The sequence below is a fragment of the Eubalaena glacialis genome, chromosome 11 (assembly GCF_028564815.1).
Source record: "Eubalaena glacialis isolate mEubGla1 chromosome 11, mEubGla1.1.hap2.+ XY, whole genome shotgun sequence".
In the NCBI taxonomy this organism is placed as follows: Eukaryota; Metazoa; Chordata; class Mammalia; order Artiodactyla; family Balaenidae; genus Eubalaena; species Eubalaena glacialis.
In genome coordinates, this window is record NC_083726.1 from 51821458 (window position 1) to 51845913 (window position 24456).

Sequence of the window (24456 nt, forward strand, 5' to 3'; positions counted from 1 at the left end):
TTACCCTTTCCATGCCTTCTAAAGGCAACACCCTCAACATTTTCAGTTATTTCTTCCAGAATTTATCTCCACATTTCTACGTAGTTTATACTATTCCTTAATTTTTTTTAAAAAAACTAGGTAATTAGAGTTAACTCCTTACTATGGAAAGTCTTTCTTCATGGAAGTTTGCTCCCTTTATACTGTCACTTCCACACATGCTTCTCTTCCTCCCATCTTTGAGAAAAGTTATAGTATACATTTTGAAAACTGATCTTGGTTAAATCAGTGTAAACAGGATTCACGGCTGAGTGACATGATATGCTGTGATTACATTAACTTTGTGTTGAACTCTTGTGTGTATTGTGAGGTTACTGACCGCCTCATTTTCTTGGCTTGTTTAGTTTTCCATGTGCCTATCAACAATTCTGCCCAAACTCTACTGAAAAGGTACAGAACTTCCTTCACCATGATCCACTAAGTAGGTCGTCTACCAGCTCCATTTTTTTTTCCATGGAGACATCACCCCTGGAGCCCTCCATACATTTTATGGGCTGAAATGTGTCCCCCCAAAATTCGTATGTTGAAATCCTAACACCCAGTACCCCAGAATGTGACCATATTTGGAGATAGGGTCTTTAAGGAGGTAATTAAGTTAAAATGAGATCACTGGGGTGGGCCCTAATCCAATATGACTGGTGTCATAAGAAGATTTTAGGACCCAGACAAGCACAGAGGGAAGACCATGTGAAGACACAGGAAGAAGACAGCCATCCATAAGCTAAGGAGAGAGGCCTCAGAAGAAACCAACCCTGCTGGCACCTTGACTTTGGATTTATAGCCTCCGGAACTGTGAGAAAATAAATGTCTGTGGTTTAAGGCACCCAGTCTATGCTGTTTGTTACAGCAGCCCTAGCAAATGAATACAAAACCTCAGTAAAAGTCTTTATTCTGGGTGGTGGTTTACCTGCTGAAAAGGTGACTCCAAGCCTCCTTTTCCCACTTGAGTCCCAGAAGGCTCATTGCTCTGCTTCTCTTTCTTACTGAATAAATATATATAATAATCTAATGTTCCAGAATCTCATTTCTCCAAGCATATTGAAATCATAGTCCTTTTATAGAGGGAACAAATTCATTATTCCAGTATTTCTCAAATGGGGGGCAGGGGGGTGGGATCTGTAAACATTCTTGGGGATCCCACCAATTATCTCAGAATTTTTAAATTGTATTTTCATTTGGAAAACCACCTGTAACCCAGTACTGCTAAGATTTAAGTGCCACATTTGGTTTTCAACATCTCTGGAGCTTCACGGTACCACTTTACTACTCCTGGTCTCTAATAAGAAAAACAGAAGTGCCAAAGAAATTGTAAATAACATTATTGTGCCAAAGAAAAAAAATCAAATGGCATCATCATATACCATGTGAATAATGAAGGTCTTCGAAAGTTCAAATAGGAAAGTGAGGAATTGCATAGCACAGCAGAATGGACTTGCCAAACTCATAAGAACTTGTCTTCGATGAGATCTATATTCAAGGTGCAATGGCAATTTAGTTACAAAAAATGTCATATGAAATTAAATTATGTAACTTAAGTATTGATAATTTGAATGTCATTTATTTTGTTATTTTGTTTTCCTTTGTAAATTTATTGCATAAGAGCTACAGGTAGAAGAAGTTTATATTTAGTTGCAACACTGCAAGGAAAATAAATCAACATTGAAGTCATACAAATTTCTTTTCCTTGAAAGAGATGCAAAAAACTATCAAGCTTGAGACATCCTCCCTTGTATAAGATTACAAAATGCTAAGCAAATGTCTTTCTTACTTTACGAAATCCGAGTTTCCATGGCTGTGTACCTAAAATCTCTTCTATCTGTTCCAACACCTCTGCAGAATCTGAGCTTATGAGCCGTTTAAAGTGTCGGGGCAGAAGAACTGGAAGGAATTCCATTATTTTTGGAAACTGCAAAGCTCTCATCACAGTTATATATGGAACTACAGGATATCAGAAAAGAACAAATAAAAACATACAAATGAGCTCATAGAACAACTGATTTGATGGACTTTCCCATTTAGCACAACCAGTTTAAGAAATCCAAATCAAACAGAGAGTAATAAATTTACTGTGACCAGCAAGAAAATTGATTGTATTATAACAATTGCTTTTGTATCAAGATGGTTTTCATTGTGTTTAACACCAAAATTTATGTTCTTCAAATGCTTAGATAGCTACCTCTTAGCCTTTTGTTTCCTTCTGCTTGCAATAGAATCAGAATAAAATTTCTGACTCAATAATATATAGATAAATTTAAAGCTAAGCATTAAAAATCATTTACATATTAATCTTTATAATCATTCTTCTTACTGTAATCATGATGCTTTCATCATTGAAATCATTCAATGATGTACTGCCAAATTTATTTGATAAAATTAAGAAATGAAATATTCCATATGTGTGAATGTCCAGATAACAAACCATATTTAAAAGTTATTTTAAACTATTTTGAACTGAAATCTTTCCAAAATGGATTGCTCATATTCTTGCCTTTCTTCTCTGCCTTCTGAAACAGAATAATTGATAACTGAACTTCTTCTTAATGACTCAAGGTAATCCTATGGACACAAAAGTTAGAGAGAGACCTAGAATCACACTTTTAGAGCAGGAAAGGAACTGAAAGGTGTTTAAAGATCATCTCACCCAATCTCTTCACATTATAATGAGGAACCTGCAATGTCAATGACATACTCCAAAAGCAATACAAACACATTTCATCAAACCAATTTTAAAAAAGAATACTATACCAAGATATCAATACTGTACTGGTAACATTTTAAACACACCAGTCATCCAGTATCTCAATTACACTAAAACTCAATGATAAAATCACTTACTTGTGTTTTCCAGAGGAAGCAGTATCTCGTAATCTGGTGGTGACTCTTCTTGTGTTTTCTGTGTAGATTGTTTTTGAGTATTCCTTCCAATATTCTTTTGGTAAGTTCTTAATTTTTCCCTAAGATTTTCAAAGTTGAGGTCTTTGTAACTTGATTCATCATTTACCCATGTTAAAAATTTATTTCTGTTTTCACTGGGGACATTACAGTCTTTAAGAAAGAGGGAACAGATGTGTAACTGATTTGGTGCTGACATATCTGACTGTAAAAAGTAAGAAGGAAATCCTCGAACTTGATAGCTCCTTGATCCTACAGGCTGTACCTGTACCTTCACTCGCCACCAAGGACCCATTAATGGAAAACGTCCAAACACTTCACATTGCTGGTGAGTGTTTTCATCAAAAATTGAAACTAAAAAAAAAAAAAAAAAAAGTTAATTTAGGATAATTTAAAATCTCTTCCCAATGTTTTGTCAAATCCACTACTCTCTTTAATCCCTGGACAGTACCCTCTACAGATGTCTATTACAGTGTCTATATTGCACTTACCTGTTTATCTGTCTCCCTCTACTACACTGTAAGCTCTCTAGAACATGACAATGTTTCATCTGTTTTTGTATTTCAGGAGGGAGGCATGGTACATGGCAAAAGTCTGTTGTTCATCTTCTAAAAGCAGGCCTCTCTCTGCTACTCTGATCTCAGTCAATACTGACCTTCAAGCAGTTTCTAAAAAATGTCATGGTCCCTCCTACCCAGGGCCTTTGCAAAAGCTGTTCCACTTGCCTTAAATAATTTCTTCCTTACTGTTTACCCCATTTACTACAGACCTCAGCTTAATTGTCACTTCCTCAGGAAAGCCCTGAATCTCATGAATATAACCTCTCATAGCACTTCTTACTATTCATTCTAAGCACTGAGTGATATTATAGTTACTTCTGTGATTATTTATAGAATGTCTGTTTTTTTTAAATTATATCTCAAAGCTCTTAATTTTTATTTTTATTTATATATATTTTTTTGGCTGTGTTGGGTCTTCGTTTCTGTGCGAGGGCTTTCTCTAGTTGCGGCAAGCGGGGGCCACTCTTCATCACGGTGCGCGGGCCTCTCACTGTCGCGGCCTCTCTTTGTTGCGGAGCACAAGCGCAGGCTCAGTGGTTGTGGCTCACGGGCCCAGTTGCTCCGCGGCATGTGGGATCTTCCCAGACCAGGGCTCGAACCCGTGTCCCCTGCATTGGCAGGCAGATTCTCAACCGCTGCGCCACGAGGGAAGCTCAGAATGTCTGTTTAATTCATTAGAGGGTAAGCTCCATTAAGACAGCAACCTCATCATCTAATCTCTCCAAGGTATCCCAACAAAACAAACACCTTGCTTGGAAGATGGTAGCCAATCACTAACACTTTAAGGATAAATGACTAAACCCTCCACAAATACTTAAAAATTTTCTAAACCTGTGTTGTCCACTCACCTGTGACTATTTAAATTTAAATTAATTAAAATTAAAATTTAAAATTCAACTCAGGTGCACTAGCTGCATTTCAAGTTCTCAATAGCCACATGTGGCTAACAGCTGTTGTATTGGACAGAGCAAATATAGAGCAATGCCATCACCAGAGAAAATTCCACAGTACAGCAGTGGTCTGAACATTGAAACATTCTTAAACATCAGTCACCAGGTTCACATAATAGGTATAATTCTTAGGACAGGAAACTATCCAAGGTAAACACAGATCACAAGGTTATTAACACAAAGTTAATGAATCAACAGTGCCTTGGGGTGTTTCTTATGTGCGTGTGTGTCTAAGTAGCTGAAAAGTAACCACATACTCGACTCCAGGAAAGACAGGAAAATAGTTAAAAGCCCTGATTCTGGGTGTGAATACTGGCTGGACACCCATTGTTTCCTCGACTATGAAACTACCTGAAAAAGTTGTCATCATTAAATGAGATACACGTGGACCCCAAGCTTAACACATAGTATTTGCTCAAGTCTCTGCTATTCTTGTGGTTGTTGCTGTTTTTATTTTATCCTAAACAGGACGAAACAGCTAGGCCATCCCAAAGGAAATCTATTAGCAGCGACGGGGCGCCTTACTTGGGACGAGGCCATAATGGGAAACAGTTCATTAATCCTCCAAACCCATCCCCAGGGGCGAGTTGCTTCCTCACCACGGAGCCGACCAGGGAGGCTGCCCGCCTTTACGCCCCCACTGCAGAGCTCCTCGGCATCGACAAACACCGTATCTTCCTCCTCCTCCGCATCCCCCCTCAGATAATCATCTTCCTCCTCCACCAGGTCCTTCGGTGGGAGCAAAGGTCCCTGTAGCTCGCGCAATGCCTGACTCAGCGAAGCCATACTCCACTCTCCCGACCTCAACCCAAATTCCGGAAAACCCGGGCTACGTAGACGCCCAAGATCAGCCAATCAGCTCCGCGACTGTAGGACCGTCAGCTTCCAGGGGGTTGGGAGAAATGCATGAAGTGGGTTAACTGTATGATGACGGATCGCAACTAGACTGTAGTGGTGATCACGCTCTAGTATGTACAGATGTTGAACCACAATGCTGTACATCTGAAACTTATTTTCTAAAAAAACACCATCAGCTTTCGCAAACGCTCCCACTCCCCCGGCGGCTAGCTTGCGCGGAGGGGCGGGGCGGCAGCTAAGCTCCGCCCCAAGCTCCCAGCGGAGGACCGGGATTGCGTGGGGAGGGCCGAGGCTCAGCTGGGGGCGGGCAAGGGGCGGAGCGGATGCGGGGGCGGGGAGCTCTCTCCAGCCAGACTTGAGGCTTCGCCAGGTGCCCGGAGGGAACCAGCTGATTGGGCAGCGGCATACGGGCACTTGCAGAGCAGCTAACCCACTGCGACTCCTGCATAGAGAGAAACGCGAGGGAACGCCAGTCTAGTGAACACAGAGAGCCTGGAAAAGCAAGCCCTCCCCGACGCCTCCAAAACGAAAACCCAGATGCCCTTCGGCCACCACCCAAAGCGCAGAACCGCGAATCTCCAGTCGGGAGACCCGCCTAGTCGTGACTCCTTTGGGCCTCTGTTTTCGTCAGGTGTTGAATTTATATGATCAAAGGCACTTTATTCAAGGTACAGATCTCTAGGCCCCATTCCATACCCATTGTATCGGGATCTAGGGCAGAGACCCAGGCTTCTTTTCAACCCACGTCCGAAGTTGTAGATTTTGATGCTCATCCACATTAGATGACTTTCAAAGTCCTCTTTATCATTTCCTCTGTGAGTACACCCTAGCCTCCCAAACTTCTTTAAGCTGGGCTGCTGCCTGCTCACAGTGGGGCAAAAAAGTCTAGTTACAGCCCAGGGTATAGACAGGAATGAGGGAAAGCAAGTAGAAGAGAACAATGGTTTAAAAGTTATTCTGGAGCCATGGTTCCCATACTTGATGGGGATAGTGTCTGAAAGTCATGGTACTTCTTGAGGAACACCATAAAATATATTACTACATTACTATTTTGATACTATTGTGAAATTACTCAATAATAAACCTAAAATAACTAAGCATACACTGTTTGCTAAATCCAAAAGTATCTTATTCTAGATTCTAATATAGATAAATAACAACCACCACCAAAGTTTTTTTGTTTGTTTGTTTAATTTATGGGACCATAGACCTGAAACTAACACAACTTTGTAAATCAACTATACTTCAATAAAAAATAAAGTTCTTTTGTTCTTTTTTTAAAAACTTACAGGGGAAAATACTAAAATTGATTTTTTTTCCTTTGGGTCCAAAGCAACTTTTGTTACTTTTAGAAACACTCTCTGTTGCATCAGTGTTTCCAAGGCTCGTCTATATGAGGTGGAACGCCTTCCTTAACACTCAGGATGGCTGCTGTTTCCACCACAACATGGAATCTGATCTGACAAATGTCTCACCACTGGTCTCTTTGTTACTAAATGCAGTGGATACCTTTCTGCCTTTGTCTTGCCCCACCTCTCAACAGTATTTGACACAGATAACTATTTTCTTCTTGGAACACTCTGCTTCCTAGGCTTTTGTGACTTGTCTTCTCAGGTTTTCCTCCAACCTCTCTGGCCATTTATAGTTTCTTTGGATTCTTCTACTGGCCTCTTAAGTACTTGTGTTCCCCAGGGTTCCATCCTAAGCAACTTCTCACTCTGTAATCCTTCTCTCAATCATCTTTCACCTACTCTGTCACCTACATGCTAATGACCTCAATCTAATCTCCAAACCTGTGCAAACAACTGCCTATTAGATGCCAGGACTGGATGCCCCTTGGCTCCCTCTCACTCAACGTATCCAAACTGAAAGCTACCTGCTGCCCAAATGTGGGTCACTTATGCATTTATACATAAGATAACCTTGTTACCAACAGGATGATTTAGGCACAAGACTCCAGATGTTAAGCTTCTGTTTATACAACTCAATTGCATTCTAGGTAGTGTAGGTTAGGATTCAGGATGGTAAGGACTTTGCTTCTTTACCTGTTGATTCCTCATTTTTTAAAATGTTAACAATTCTAGGTTCCTGGATACCATCTTTACAGTACACAGTAAGCAACAATACTCAAACCTGGCTGTGCCTCAGAATCACTTGGGATGTTTCTAAAAATATGATTCTTGAAGCTACATTTCCACAAACATAAGACAACATAGGCATAAGGTTATTCACTGTATAACTTTTGTAGTAGCAAAGGATTGGAAACAGTAGAAATGTGCACCAGTAAGAGACCTATTGAATAAACTGTTGTACATCCACACAATGGAGTATTCTTCAGCAATTTTATAAAAGAAAGAATGAGGAATACCTTTTTGAACTGATAAGGAGACCTTCCAGGATATTACGTTAAATAAGAAAAAAGACATAAAACAATGAAAATAGTTTTATATGTTTGCATATGCTTCTTTCTGCAAAAACAAAACAAGCAAACAAACACAGGGAACATAAACCAGAATTTAATGAAAATAGTTACCTACAGATAGAGTGGAAACAGGATAACAGAGAAAAAGATGGGAACAAGATCTCTGAGTAACTTTTTATAAGGGTTTTGACTTCTGAACCATGAAAATGTTTCACATATTCAAAAATAAACAAAATCAAAACCTAAAATTGAACACAAACAGAAACAAAGGAAACTATCTATCAGATGGATAACATAACCTCTCAGGGAAAATAATTACTTCAAGTTACTTTTGAATACTTCGAATAAATATTTTATGTTACTCTGACTATATACCCTTAGTAGGTTATATTCTGAGGACAAAAGATCTACAAAGTAATCTTAAAATTTACCACACACTATGGTTAATGTTAGTTGTAATATTGTTACTGTAATTTGAATACAATGTGTATTGTAGGATAAAGCAAATAAGTAAATGTCTTTGTGTTTTATCAAAGGAAGGTTTTTAATGTACGTGAAGAGAAATACAAACATAGAATAAAAGAAGTTAAGAAAAACTCCTATAGCATTATACCTGAGCTGGAAATATCAATATGAGCTTGTGATTTCTTAAAATATGTATTCTAGCTCTGTCTACTGAAAGGGCCTGAAAGTAACGTCACCCCAGTAACTCTGATCACATCTACCACCTTCATCTTGGTTTTGGAATACCATTTCTTATTAAAAGAAATGGAGGCTTCTTAAGAAATGGCTGGGGCTTCCCTGGTGTCGTAATGGTTAAGAATCCGCCTGCCAATGCAGGAGACATGGGTTCAAGCCCTGGTCCGGGATGTTCCCACATGCGGCGGAGCAACGAAGCCCGTGCGCCACAACTACTGAGCCTGCGCTCTACAGCCCGTGAGCCACAACTACCGAAGCCCGCGTGCCTAGAGCCCGTGCTCCGCAACAAGAGAAGCCACCACGGTGAGAACCCCGCGCACCGCAACAAAGAGTAGCCCCTGCTCGCAGCAACTAGAGGAAGCCCGCGCCCAGCAACGAAGACCCAACGCAGCCAAAAATAAATACATTAAATAAATTAATTAATTTTTTTAAAAAAAGAAGAAATGGCTGATTCCACCTCCAGGACAGGGAAGTACAAGGTGGCCCTAGGATTTCCCGTACCAGAAGGCAAGGAAGCACTCAAAAGCTAACAGGGTTATGATAAAAAGGATTCAGGAGCCAGCTTGAAGGGCCTCCCACTAGCCAAATTTAGAGAGATTTGAGTAACAAAAAGAATAATGACTGCACTTGATTGTAACACACTGAGCAAATGAAAACTGATGTGTCCAGCGTGATACTCACTAAAAAAATTTTTTTAAGGAAAGGAAGAAAAGAATGTCAGTTAAGGAATTTAACTGACATTAAATAAGACAGTATGGAGAGTAGTATAGAGGTTCCTTAAAAAACTAAAAATAGAGTTACCATATGATCCAGCAATCCCACTCCTGGGCATATATTCGGAAAAGACAAAAACTCTAATTTGAAAGGATACATGCACCCCAATGTTCGTAGCAGCACTACTTACAATAGCCAAGACATGGAAGCAACCTAAATGTCCATCGACAGGTGAATGGATAATGAAGATGTGGCACATATATACAATGGAGTATTACTCAGCCATAAAAAGAATGGAATAATGTCATTTGCAGCAACATGGATGGACCTAGATATTATCATTCTAAGTGAAGTAAGTCATATAGAGAAAGACAAATATCATATATCACTTATATATGGAATCTTTAAAAAATGATACAAATGAACTTATTTACATAACAGAAATAGACTCACAGATATAGAAAACAAACTTATGGTTACCAAAGGGGAAAGGGGAGGGGGAGGAATAAACTAGGAGTTTGGGATTAACATATACACACTACTATATATAAAATAGATAAACAACAAGAACCTACTGTATGGCACAGGGAACTATATTCAATATCTTGTAATAACCTATAATGGAAAAACTTTGAAAAAGAATATGTATATAACTGAATCTCTTTGCCGCACACCAAAAACTAACACAACATTGTAAATCAAGTATACGTCAATAAAAAGTTGTTTGTTTTGAAAAAGTAAAAAATAAAAAATAAAAGAAATTTAAGAAGAAATTCTAAAATAAAAAACACCATTTTGCAATCCCCAGTATAAAAACTAATTCAAGCGAGGATCACCAAAGGATACTAAAACCACTAAGTGAAAAGTCACTGGGGGGCTGATAGTCCCATGGCTATAAGAAATTATAAATTGTGAAGGGGAAAGTGGACCTTTACAGTGGAGACACTTGTCAGTCTCCTCTTAATCAAGTTATCAAACTTAGTGCCGTTAATAATGGCACAAACTGATGTGTGTCTCATGCTGTGATGCACTATGATTATATAGGATCAGCTATGAAGTATTCTTGCCAAAAATATTTAACCTGATTTTAATCAAGGTTCTATACAAGCACTGTCCAATGGAAATATAATGTGAAGCACATATGCAACGTAAAAGTTTCTGGTAGCCACATGAAAAAAAGAAACAGGTGATATTAATTTTAATGATGCATTTTATTTAATCCAATATATCCAAAATATTATTTCAACATGATAATCAATATAAAATTATTAATGAAATATTTCACACTCTTTATCCTAAATCTTTAAAATCTGATGTGTATTTTACCCTTATAGCACACCTCAGTTTGAACGAGCCACATTTCAAGTGCTCAATAGCCACATGTGGCTGGTGACTGTAATATTGGACAGCAAAGTTCTAGACCTACTTTTCAATTTGCCCAAAATCCAAGGAACTGAGGTACAAAGTGAATAATACCATGTGGAAACAAAAAGATCTAGAATAAAGGTCAGAAAGTAAATACTTTAGGCTTTTCAGGCCACAGATGGTCTCCATCACATAATTCCTCTCCTCCCACTCCCTCTCCCTCTCCCCCCACCCCCCTCCCTCTCCCCCCACCCCCCTCCCTCTCCCCCCACCCTTTTTCCTCCCCCTTTTTCTTTTCTTTTTTTTTTTTTTTAATTTTCTTCTAAAACCCTCTTAAAATGTAAAAACTATTCTTAGCTCTAGGGCTGTACAACAACAGGCCATAATATGTGCATACTCGATCTGGCACATGGGATATTTTACAAGACAACTGACCTGGATTTTCCAAAAAGTCAATGTCATGGGAAAAAAGGCAGGAAAGAGCAAGAGGGATTCCAGGATTGACAGAGGCCAGTAGCTGAAGTCAAGAGTAGGAGGAGTGGGTAGGAGATGAGGCTGGACAGAGAGCCTGGCTAGAGCCAGAACTTGCAGTACTTTGGGAGGCCACAGTGAGAAGCCAGTGAAGGTCGTAAACAGAAGCTTAACCATATTCTTCTGAAAACATGGCTATTCATCTCACACAAACCAAGCTCTCATTTCAATATCCCCTCGAAATCCAGGCAATGTTTGTTAAATAAATCAATCAACCTGAATCATGAAGCAAAGAATTTCAGTATCTCATTCATATTGCTTCTCACGTAGAAGTTTTTTCCCCTAAATTACACAGAATGTATTTTCTAGTTACACTGGAAATACATTTGTTTTAGTGTGCCTGGATGGTATCAAGGCAGCTAACACACTGTGAAGCTATCATTAGTAAAACCTAAACGTTTTATTGGGAGAGTAGGGAGGGAATAAGGTTTAGTGACCTGTTTAATTAATGACTAGGTAAAGCATGCAATTAAGATGTAGTCATGATAATGATGGTTTCACAGTTATGGGAAAGCACTCTGAATTAATTTATCCAGGTGAATGTTTAAATTAGCATTTTGTCTGTTTTGTTTACTAAACTGGGGTCCAAAGGAGAACAGTAGAATTAAAAAATGAATTAAATAATAGGATTACCAAAGAGATTGACAATTACATACAGAGCAGAAATCCTAATTAAAAATGTGTTAGATTTTGTTCAGTTAAGAGATTGCATGTGTGCGGCACGTATTACCCCTGTCTACTGGTATCTCGTTCCCCTCTCTTTCTAGGCACACAGTAGGGCTGTACTTCACCTATTTGGAGTTAGTCATGGCCATCTGACCTGCTTTGGCTGATAAAATGATAGCGAAGCATCATTTCAGGGTGGAGGCATTTAATTTTGGGCGCTCAACTCTCCTTGCCTTGGTGATTGTAGGAGTGTGAGGTGCAACGATGAGCCATCATCTAATGGACAACTGCCCTGGAGAGTGACAGGGACCCGCAGTAGGGTCTGAATAAATAAGGAGAAATCCTTTTGTGTTAATCCACTAAGGCAGTGGACTTGTTTCTTTCTTTCTTTCTTTTATAAATCTATCTATTTATTTATTTTTGGCTGTGTTGGGTCTTTGTTGCTGTGCGTGGGCTTTCTCTAGTTGCGGCGAGTGGGGGCTACTCTTCGTTGCGGTGTGTGGGCTTCTCATTGCGGTGGCTTCTCTTGTTGCGCAGCACGGGCTCTAGGCGTGTGGGCTTCAGTAGTTGTGGCTTGCAGGCTCTAGAGCACAGGCTCAGTAGTTGTGGCGCACGGGCTTAGCTGCTCTGTGGCATGTGGGATCTTCCTGGACCAGGGCTTGAACCCGTGTCCCCTGCATTGGCAGGCGAATTCTTAACCACTGTGCCACCAGGGAAGCACTGGATTTCTTTTTTTTTTTTTTTTTTAATTAATTTATTTATTTTTATTTTTGGCTCCCTTGGGTCTTCGTTGCTGCGCACGGGCTTTCTCTAGTTGGGGCTACTCTTCGTTGCGGTGCGCGGGCTTCTCAGTACGGTGGCTTCTCTTGTTGCGCAGCACGGGCTCTAGGCGTGTGGGCTTCAGTAGTTGTGGCTCGCGGGCTCTAGAGCGCAGGCTCAGTAGTTGTGGCGCACGGGCTTAGTTGCTCTGCGGCATGTGGGAATCTTCCCAGACCAGGGATAGAACCCGTGTCCCCTGCATTGGCAGGCAGATTCCCAACCACTGTGCCACTAGGGAAGTCCCTGGACTTGTTTCTTAAGTCAGCAGAACCTAGCCTATCCTTCCTGACACAATAGTGACCACATACCAGATGGTTGTGTTTGGTGAGTATAGTGAGAGACATAAGTAAATAATAATGGCCCTTGCCAAAAGTTTCTACAATTTAATTAAGGTATGTAGATTTGGGATTAATGGGACACAGGGCTGGAAAACTGCACTGGGGGCCTGATTCAGAGGACCTTTGAAAGCTAAAACACTGTGATAGTATTGTGCAGTCCCAAAATGGATTTAAAGAAGCAAAAAGGGGAATTATACTCAATATTTTATAATAACCTATAGGGGAAAAGAATCTGAAAAAGAATATATATATATATATGTATATATATATGTATATATACATATATATATGTATGTATATATACATATATATATATATGACTGAATCACTTTGTTGTATACCTGAAACTAACACAACATTGTAAATCAACTATACTTCAATAAAAAAAGAAGAAACAAAAAGACTTACTCACAAAGAGCTGACATCTAGTTCCATAATTCTCTAATCAGGACTCCAGACTCCTGGTAGGTAAGTGGTGGTACACCAGAAAGGGACAAAAAGTCTCAAGATAAAAGGCTTTTTGAAGTGTCCAGTTGTCTCATAATGTTATCTAGTACACTGTTCTAATATTTAAAAAAATAAGGATGCATTACATAGAATGAAAGGTTGGCAAGAATTTTTAAGGTAAAAGATAAAACTTAAAAGTAATTTCACCTTTGCAAAGACAGACTGGCTAGTACCTCAAGACCCCATGAGGCATGCGAGCCCTCTTCTTTGCCATATGGGCATTTCAGTGGAAATGCTGATGAAATTAACTGACTTTGATGTTAAGCTCCTGTCTCTAAATGTTACAAACAAAGAAATGGCCCCAGTCACCTCAATTGCAATTCAATTTAGTTTGCTTTATTACATAAGTTTTTGCTCAAGCTAAAATATTGGTAGGGCTAAATCTGTGCCCTTCTATTTCTGTTTCAGTATATGAGTTTTTAAGTTGTAGGAGAATATATTGATAAAAAATTATTGCCTCCTTAAGTATATTTTCTAGAAGCTCCTTTCCTAACAAACATGCCATGAGTGAGGTAAGCACCAAAGCAAAAGCATTCAGCTCTGTTACCACAGAGAGGTGGTGCTGGGGGTAGATCCCTACTCAGTCATATTGGTCTTTATTTGTGAGGCATTTTATGAAAATTATTGATCTAATCTTATACAATAAGTGAAATAAAAAATAGAAATAAGAAACAGAAAAAGTATGGGAAGTAGTCATAAAAAGATTACAACTCATTTATTCAGTAAATATAGATTTCAGGACAGTTATTGTTCTGGGTACTGGAGAAGAACAGTGAACAAAACAGACCAAGTCCCGGTATATTCTAGTGAGAGGAGATAGTCAAAAGTAAGTAAATACAAATATCAAGTGATGATGAGAACGAGGAGCAAAAATAAGAGTATGTCTAGAGTGGAAGTTACTTATTTCAGATATGGATCGATAGAAACAGAGGCAGAAATATTAAACTGACATTGATAAGATAGTGTGTTACATTGGCTATGGGATGAATTATTGAACAGAAGGAAAGCAAATCAGGGACCAAGTAAAAAGTGCTATGCCCATGCAATTCATAATCAGCAATAGAAGACTGACTTCGTGGGATAGAAATATATTTGAGCATTCCATAGGGTCCACCCTATGTCAGAAATCAAACTGCCTTCAGATTAGCAGGTGTGTTTCCCTGGGTTTATTTTAAATGGCTGGAAAATTTCCTCCCTTTGTGAGAAGATTCCGCATATGACATCTACTTCTGGCTAAGGACAAAAAAAACCCATCCAGCTTATGAAGCACTGGAGAAAAGTAAGATATAAAGAACTAGGCTGGAATAATAAGGAGCAAAAAAGAGAAGGAATGTCTGAAAGAGAGACAGACAAGGAGTACAATGCAGAAAGAGAATTACACTGAGGATAAGGGAGGTAGATGCATGGCAGGAGAGAAAAGAATTTGAACACTGCTTTAAAAACAAGTCATAATGCTGTAATACCACCTCATTTTACCCAATGGCAGATTTCATTAAGAAATATAAAATCTCCAAAATTCCATTTTTGATGGGAAAAAAAAAACAGAGAATGTGGAGAGTGCAAAGAAAATGTTTTCACACTCAGAAAACAGAATATTTCTGTATTTTTATCTTCATCCTTTATTATTATTTATTATTATGATAAACAATAATAATGGCTAATTTTGAGTGTTTACGAGGTGCCAACCACAAAGTGCTTTTTGTGAATTTACTCTTCACAACAGTCCCATGAAGTGGTAACATTAAAATGCCCATTTTATTTTGTAGTTAAATTAAGATTTAAAATCTTACATTAAAATTTTCAAATATTTCAATAATAATAATAATAATAAACAAGATGTCCATTTTAATTATGAGGAAACTGCTACTGAGAGGTAAAATGACTTGATTAAGGTTGGAAATGGCCGAGCCAGGATTTGAACCCAGGGAGTCTGGCTCCAGTGCCCATGCTCTTTCCTGCTACATGTTCTCAGCTTCTGTGGATGCACCCAGAACACTCTGGGGTTGTGTGCAGACTCATATTGCAGCAGATTAAAACTCGTTCTTGATTTGTTGCCTCTCTCTTGTTTGTTTGAGATTTGTAAAACCTACACATACTTCTCTGAGATCTTAGAGTAGATTTAAAACTATGATAAAGATACCTACAACCTGATGTCATCGATTAGTGATAAATAACTCAAATTGCATGGAGGTTACTTATTTTTCACATAGTTAGTGGATCAAGTTATAAGAACTCTATACTCAGGGGTCTGAGGTTCATCGTACATGTGGGAGAAATGAATGCTCTTTACCTCTTTCCTGGCTGGCTCTGTTTTGGAGACATTATTGTTGGCTGACACCTTCCGCATAATATTTGACCATGACTTCACATTTTGAGAAAAGTTACTTCCTTACATCTCTCACAATGCTTTTCAAAAATCTCCACCTATTATTTCTTTCCTAAATCATATGATTGCCAAATGATGGGGGTAAGCACAAGGTCTGAGGCATTTCTGTAGTGGGGAAATTCACCTAAAAAGATGACACTAAGATAGACACTCAGATATCGGTACATCTAATTAATCCCTAAGTTGTATCTATGCTTCCTCTTTCTCTGAAATATCTCTTTGATTGCCCCTTCATTACTATGGCAGGGCCATCCCTAGGGTGTGTGCGCCCCTGCACAAATATTTTTTATAGGGCCCCTGTCTATGTAAACAATTGAAGCCACCCTAAATCAGCATGTCAGTGCCATTCTGGCAGCCCAATCTCACACAATCCTTTAAAAAAAAAATACTGTGTTGTCCAATGGGCATGATTAGCTTGCCAGGTCACCATCCCAGAATTAGGACCTGGCAACAGAACCCCAGGATGACTGCACAGGCATGAGTTATGGAGCAACTTGGGACAGCTGGTCAACCCACTCATTGGCCAGCAGATGGGAGAGCATCCCAAAAGGGAGCCACTGGGACTGAACTCACGTGGGGCCAGGTTCTAGCTTGGACTGCCCCATCCAGATAGATGCCAATGCAATCTCAGCTGGTCCTAAGTACCAGAGAAGCTCTAAAAAATTGAGGATGTCCCTCAAAGAGAGAGACCCTTTGGATGCCTCGGGCCATTGTTAGGAGCCCTGTTTGACCAAGTCTGAGTTACACCAACACCTTATTCTGTACCCTTTTCACATAATATATTACAGCTTCCTCCTGGTTAGCCTCCAGACCTCCACTTTCTTTCCTTTTGTGTCCATTGCTCTCATAGTACAAACATACTATAATATTTTACTGTCTTACTTTGCACCCTGTTCCTTCTTACTGATTTTATAAAATATGAATTTCTCCATTGCAGTCCTCATGAAGTGAGGAATTCATTCCCTCTCATCTCCTCAGGAACATCACTCCAGAAATTCTCTTCTCGCTCCTATATCATTCATTTCTCTCTCTGTCTCTCTCTCTCGAAGTATTTCCATCAGCATACAAATATGCCATCTTTAAAATCCTTTCTTTGTTCTCACTTGCCCCACCAGAGACCATTCCATTTCTTTGCTCTCCTGAAGCTTGTCTATATTTATGTATCCCCTGCTCCTCTCTTCCAGTGCTGACCTGGGCTTTAGTTCAGGCTATGCTCTGCACAGAGGCATTTGGTAGAGAAGGCGTGGGTAGAAGCTGAAATCCAGTCCATTCTTTGCCTGCCAAGCAGAAAGCCTGGCACAGGGCTTTGTCATCCTTGAGGAAGGAACAACATTTTGAAACTGATCTACCCAGGGCGCCACCATTTCCAGCTGGTCAGCCTGAGGCAGCCTTCTTTTCCTAATTTGCACAAAGGTCCTGTATATGCTTATGATAGCCCTGTTCTCCTGTGCTTTGTTAATGCACTTCAGTCAGCCTTTTCCCCCCATCATTCCCCTGAAATTCCTCTGGTCCAAAGTCACCAGTGACCTCCACATAGCTATATCCAGTGGTTAGGGTATTCATTTCCTACTGCTGCTGCAACAAATCACCACAAACATAATGGCTTAAAAACAACACAATTCATTCTCACACGGTTCTGGAGGTCTGAAGTTCAAAATGGGTCATCGGGACTGATATTCTTCTGCAGACTCTAGAGGATAATTCACCTCTTGCCACATCACTCCAACCTCTGCCTCCATTGTCATATGCCCTTCTCTTCCTCTGACCCTCTTGCCTCCTCTTATAAGGACACCTGTGATTACATTGAGCCCACCTGGACAACCTAGAATAACCTTCCCATTTCAAGGTCCTTAACAAAATCACTTTGACGAAGTCTTTTTTGCCATGTAAGGTAACATGTTCAAGGTTCTGGGATGAGGATATGAACATCTCTGGCGGGCGGGGTGGTTATTACTCAGTCTACCACAGTTAGTTCTCAGTTGCCTTTATTTTTTTAACATCTTTATTGGAGTATAATTGCTTTACAATGTTGTGTTTGTTTCTGCTGTATAACAAAGTGAATCAGCTATATGTAGACATGTATCTCCCTGACCTACCAGCAGTATTTGATGCACTCGATCTCTCCTGCCTTGATAAATTTTTGTTTCTTGATTTTGGGGACACCACAATCTCTTGGGTGTCTCCCTCTCTTGTGGCTGCTGCTTCTGAGCAGTCTCCCTTGCTGGTCTCCCCTATTCTCTCTGACCTGGTCTTTGGTCTTCTCTTCTTTGTCTAGACTCCCTTCATTCAGTCCCATGTCTTTAAATATCATCTATAAGCTGTCATTCTTAAATCTCGGCACCTCCATTTAGGTCTCTAACAGGCATTTACAACTTAACGTGGCCAAATATGAATTCCTGATCTTTCTCCCTCCTTAAATTTGGTCCACCTTCGATCTTCCCCATCTCGGTTGTTGGCAACTGCATCCTTTGATTCCTCTAGCCAAACTTTTTGGATTCATCCCCAACTCCTCTCTGTCTCCTAATATCCCATCCACCATCCATCAGCAAATCCCAGTGACTCTACTTTCAACATATACCTAGAATCGGCACTTCTCACCATCTCCACTGCTTTCATGCTACTCTCATTTCTGCCCTCCTTTCTGTGTGAACTTATTGCTAATGCCTCCTAACTGGTCTCCTGCTTCCGATTTTGCTCCCTGTAGCCTTTTCTCAACATAGCAGCCATAGCGATCCTTTTAAAACAGGACTTGGTGTGTCACTCCTTTGCTTAAAACCCTGCAATGGCTCCACATCACCCTCATGATGAAAGCAAAAGCCAGTATCATTCTCTGCCCATCAATCTCGCTGACATTCTCTCCTCCTAGGCTCTCCTCTGCTCATTCTACTTCAGCTACACTGGCCTATTTTTTGTTCCTTGAACACATCAGATGTGCTTCTGCCTTAGGGTCCTTGAACTGTCTCTTCCTTCTGTCTGGAATTGTCTTTCCCAGGGAGCTGTGTGGCAAATTCCTTTACCATCTTTGAGCTTTGCTCACATATCATCTTCTCAGTGGGACTTTCCCTGTCCACCCTGCCAAAGGCCTTTCGTGGGAGTGTGAATTGCTAGAACCTTTTGAAAGTAATTGCAGAATGTCTCTTAAGATATTTAGCCACATCCTTTAATATAGCCATTCCATTTGAGGGAATCTCTCCCACAGAAATAGAAAGCACAGAAGCACCACTGTGTAAGTATCCATTTATAAGGATAGTTATTGCACCATTTTTCATAGGCTAAAAAGCAGCTGGAAACAATCTGATTGCTCATCAATTGAAAAATGGTTGACTTAATTATGGTAAATCATATTAAAGAACATTATGCAGCTATTAAAAAGAATGAAGTTAGATATATAGTTACTAAGCTGAAGGATGGCAATGCTGCATAATTAAGCCAAAGCAACACACATTGCAGAGTAATGTGTAAAGTATTATTACATTTCTGAAAAACAGGAGCAAAAATCTATATGACTGTTTTAAGACCATGGGAAAAGTGTAGCTGGATACACACTAAGCTGTTAACATCAGTTACCTAAAGGATATGGAAGAGAGCAGGAAAACAAATGATCTTTTCTTGAGATATTTTCCAAGTGTTTCATTCAGTAAAATGGGCACATAATAATTCAGTAATTACAATTAAAAAAACGTAAACTGCAAACAACTTAGTAATAGCTTGCTTGCTATGACCTCATTGTCCATTTTCACTCACTTAAGTAATTGCTGATCACCTGTTGTATGTCAGGCACTTTGCTGGATGCAGAGCTACGGGAAGGATAGAGGATGGGGGCAGGGGACAGGGTGTGCTTGTTTTCCATCCAATAGTTGGGTTTTTTAAAAAAATTATTTGTTCCAATTAAAAAATCAGAATGTTTCACATTTTAAAAATGTAGACCTCTCTTAAATTGAGAATATCTGTCAATACTGGGCCTGCATTCCCTGATGGTAAGAATCTGCTTAAACTAAGTATTTTGTGCCCCCTTTAAATGAAGCTTGTTGTCTCCAGCTGGTCACAATCCTCACTGTCCTCTATTACTGGCATGCGCCCTATCTCACTTGTTTATCTCCTGTAGGCATTTGAACCTGTGACTCCTGGCCTAGACTAAGGCTGGGGCTGTGTGGATGCAGAGGAAGTGATGAGTACAGAGATGTTAATGGGACAGACGTGAGAGGGCTTGGTGACCAATTAGTGAGGGGGATAGGGACCTGGAGGCTGGGATGGCTGATGATGTCACTATCTAAGACATAGAACACGGGAAGAGAACCCAGTTTGTGGGGGAACGACGGGAAAGACGAGGTTTCAGTTTTGGACTGTTTGAGGCATCTGTAGACCATCTGGGAAAAGATATGCAGATAACAGTTGAAAATATAGATCCTAGGAAAACGATCAGAACTAAAGATAAATATTTGTGAATCAAAGAGGTACTTTGTAAGGTAACCAAAACATTGGTAGTTGATAGACTGTTCAGGGAGGGAGGGTGAGGGAGTGAACTCTCAGGAACATTCCTTTTTAGAGCAGAGCAGAGGAAGGCACTAGCAAAGGAGACAGAGGAGAAGCATCAGGAGAGGGAGGAGACAGCCCAGGGGGAAGGTGGTCATAGAAGCCAAGCACCTACAAGAGTCTCCCAGGAAAAGAGTGGTTACTAGCCACACATCACAGAGCATCATTATATCGTTATCTAGTCCTTCAGAACCTAATCTTAGACACACCTAGAAGTCTTGGGCTCACATCCCAGCCCTAGCACAAGCTTAGTGTGTGATCTTATACAAGTCTTTAAATTCTGGGCCTTGCGTATCATATCTGTAAGTAAGAAGGTTGGACCACGTGCTTGATCCCTAAAGTTCTTTGAAGTATTGAATACTAACATCCTAGGATTCTTAAAAGCCTCCTCCTCCAGCCGGTTATCACTACCCGTCCTTCCTGAAGCCATGCAGCTTCAGGAAGTGTAAGTGTATGTGTGGGGGGGTGTATTTCAACCACTTTTACATTTTTAAATATAATAAGTAAGGCTAGATTTTGTCAGTTTTACCTACCTCAAAAGAAGAAGCAAACAACTGCTCTCTGAGAAACGAAGGAACTTAAAGAAGACCCTACTGATAACTCCCAGTTTCACAGATCACTTGTAACACGTTCATGAATTCTCTTACTCTGAGGTTACTTCCAAAAGTGAATTCACGGGAATATGAGAACAGTGATTTACAAAGGGACCAGTTGTTCTCTGGCAACCTGTATCAATCACTTCTCAGAGGGAGGATCTCCCCTTTGGTTTCTAATGTTATAATTCATTAACTAGATTACAAGTTTCTTAATGGTGAAGCTTTTTCTCCTACATAGTAAGCCCTCAATAAATGTGTATTGAAATGAATGTGTGTTAAATTATTCAATGTTCATGTTTAACAATTGGATTGAGAATGGATGTCTCCACTTAATTAGAGAAAGGAACACTTAAGAAGTGAAATTTCAGGAAGGCCCCAAAAAGAAAATGAGCCTTAGAGGAGAGGGAACGTCAAAGAAAAAATGTGTGGAAAATGGCAGATTCTGAAATAAGAGAATTGGATTGTTACGCAAGGTGAGAGACCACAAGATTAAGAAGGGAAGGTGGATACAAGTTACAACAGTCACAGTGTGTGGGGTTAAACAATCATTACCCAATCAATCTATGGCCACAAATGGAGATGTTGCACAACCGCTTTCAACTGTTACCATCTGATGCCATCACAGTGCAGGAAGGGACAGAGGAAGGGCCTGTCACCCAGATCAATCCAGGTACCATTACAGAGTCTTCTCCTCCAGAGCAGACTTTTAATATTGGCTGACCTTGAATTAACCAATCCCCTGTGTGATGAGCACCTGCATTCGACTTCTGTAAGCTCACCAACAACTTCCCCATCCACTTCCTCCTAACAGGTTCCTTCTAAGGACCAATGCCACTTCTGGACCATCCGTCTGGTTCACATGCAATGGCACTTGTTAGTGTGGCCAGGTGAAACACAGGACACCCGGATAATTTGAATTTCACATGAACAATGAATACTTTTTAAATATATGTATTCCCAGAGTGTCATGTATTTTTATTTACTAAATCTGACAAACCCTGCACTTTGTATTCCGTAACATTTCTGGTTCTGATGTTTCTGACTTTGACTTCATTGCGACACTTCAACTATCCCCTCCCCAGTGATTTTCACACCTCTGCTGCCCTCTAATGGTCACAGTTGGTCACTGGCGCCAGAGGGACAGGCCAGGTAGCTTGTGTCTAAAAGAATGTTGAGGGACAGTGGATCAAGCTTGTTCATTCAGCAAAGAGTCATGGAGCATAATGTTACTATGTTCCAGGCACTGTGCTGAGCTAGCTAACAATTCCACACCCTCAACTCCCAGGCTAGAAGACGAGAGAGATCGGTACAGAAAGTATACTGGATTCAAAGTCAGAAGTCTCCAAAAAAAAAAAAAAATTCTGATCTAAAATCTATCACTGACAAGCTGTGCAACTTTGAAGTCACTGAGGATTTGGAGGCTTCTGTTTTCTAATCAAAATAGCGTATAGACAGCAGGAAGGAAAAAATTTACTGTTTGAAATGTGCAGCAGAGTTCATCTGGGAGAGAGAAGAGCTTTGGAGAAATTCTTGGCTATGCAAAGCCAAGACGCAGAGACTAGCAAGAATGAGAAATATTAAACATAAGTAGATAAAACTGTTGTCAATCAAATGGAAAAGGGCATTGTCCTTGGAGGAATTTTTTGGATAAGTGGTTTGGGAAGGGGCTGGGGACAGAGGGTTGGAGTCTTAAAGAATGGGGAAGAGAGAAGTGAGGTAAGAGATGCATTATAAATGAGAGCACAGCTAGCAACATGGCAGCTGGCAAGGCCCAGGAGGCGGGCCAGGAAGGCCAGTGGGAGGAAGGGAACGTCTGATATCTGAGTCTAAACTTTCTTACTTTGCTTAGTAAATCTGCTCTATTTCCTTCCAGCCTTTTATTTATTTATTTATTTATTTTTATTTTATTTATTTATTTTTGGCTGGTTGGGTCTTCGTTGTTGCACGTGGGCATGCAGGCTTTCTCTAGTTGCGGCGAGCGGGGGCTACTCTTTGTTGCGGTGCGCGGGCTTCTCATTGCGGTGGCTTCTCTTGTTGTGGAGCACGGGCTCTAGGCACGCAGGCTTCAGTAGTTGTGGCACAGGGGCTCAGTAGTTGTGGCTCGCGGGCTTAGTTGCTCCGCGGCATGTGGGATCTTCCCGGACCAGGGCTCAAACCGGTGTCCCCTGCATTGGCAGGTAGATTCTTAACCACTGCGCCACCAGGGAAGCCCTTTCCAGCCTTTTATAAAGGAAGTTACAGAGAACAGTACTAGGCTTATAGGGTCTTAGAAATAAAAGTCTGGGGCTGTGTAGCCAAATTAAAATGAAGTGCATTTGTTTATTCAACAAATATTTACTGAATGCTTACTTCGCACCAGGTAAGGTAGGTAACGGTACGCAAAGTTATACCTGGAGCTCTCCTGGAGCTTCAGCTGAGTCTGAGAGTCAGTAATTAATCAAATAATAACCAGTGTTTAATTAAACAAGGAGGCCATTAGACTGAGGGGGCTCTAATGCCATGGCGGCCTGCATAAGAAAACCAAAATCTAAGCTGGAAATGCCTCAACATTACGAAAGTGAAACATAAGGACAACCAGTCACAACAGCCAACTAGGCTTTAAGTTATAACCCATCAATAATTTCCTTACTTTGCTTCCACCTCTTCTCTATAAAAATCTCTCCTCCACCTCCTGTGGGTGGAGCGCTCCTAACCACTTCCGGTTTATGGCTGCCTGATTCCAACCGATTTTTCCTTGAATAAACTGTTAAAATTTTTAATATGCCTCAGTTTATCTTTGAACACCAGAAAAGCAATGCAAAATTGCAATAATGATAAGGGCTGCAAAAGAGAAGTATTTAGAGCTAAGAGACAACTCAAAACAGAAGTTGGACCTAATCTAAGAAGTTAGGGAAGGTTTCTTCTGAGGGAAAGATTGAGCCAAAACCTCAAGTCAACCCTTCTGTTAAAGTCCGGAGGAAGAAGAGTTCATTCCATTGTGGGCAGGTAGGGTGTTCCAGGCGGAGGACACAGAAATAGCTTCCCATTATGGGAGAAAATACACGCACTGGGGAGTCAGAGTAGAGCTGGTCAGAAGTGCTCATGCAGGCCAGGATACTCCAAGAGTTCTTCCCAGAATCAACTCAGGGATGAGCAAAAAGCCAAGCTGAAAAAGCAAGACCTTTCTCCAGCTCAGTGAATGTTGAGGGTTTTCCACAGTGGTGTGACCATTCCTGATACCAAAACCCCTATGAAATATGCTTACACACCTAAGTTTACCTAATGTGGTTTCCCTGACATACTGTGGATAAATGACCCACATCCATATGCAGTCATTAGAGAGGGAAACTTCTGTTATGGGATGGAGACACTTCATGAACTTTCCCCAAGTTGACGGGAAATGCTTTCAGCCATTTCTATCAAGCAACCGTCCTTTAGCTAATTCCTCCCCTGTGTTCTCATAGTGTTTGTTTTCAATGCACTCACCTCATGGTATTTAATCATTTGTTGATGTTTCTGTGTCCTAGAAGGTTGACAGCCAGTATAAACTCAATGTTTGACCAATAGCTGTGCTACTACATTTGCAGTGTTGCTAAAAACCA

At 40.3% G+C, this 24456-nt stretch overlaps 1 protein-coding gene across 1 annotated transcript in view; it reads right to left on the reverse strand.

The window, feature by feature from the left end:
- HELB (DNA helicase B) overlaps positions 1 to 5227 on the reverse strand; it is a 33706-nt gene extending 28479 nt beyond the window's left edge. The window contains exons 1-3 of the mRNA XM_061205340.1: positions 5041 to 5227; positions 2875 to 3285; positions 1808 to 1977 (exon numbers count right to left, since the gene is read on the reverse strand). Of these exons, the coding sequence (XP_061061323.1) occupies positions 1808 to 1977; positions 2875 to 3285; positions 5041 to 5227 (768 nt within the window). The remainder of the gene's footprint in view (positions 1 to 1807; positions 1978 to 2874; positions 3286 to 5040) is intronic.
- Positions 5228 to 24456: the final 19229 nt, after the last annotated feature.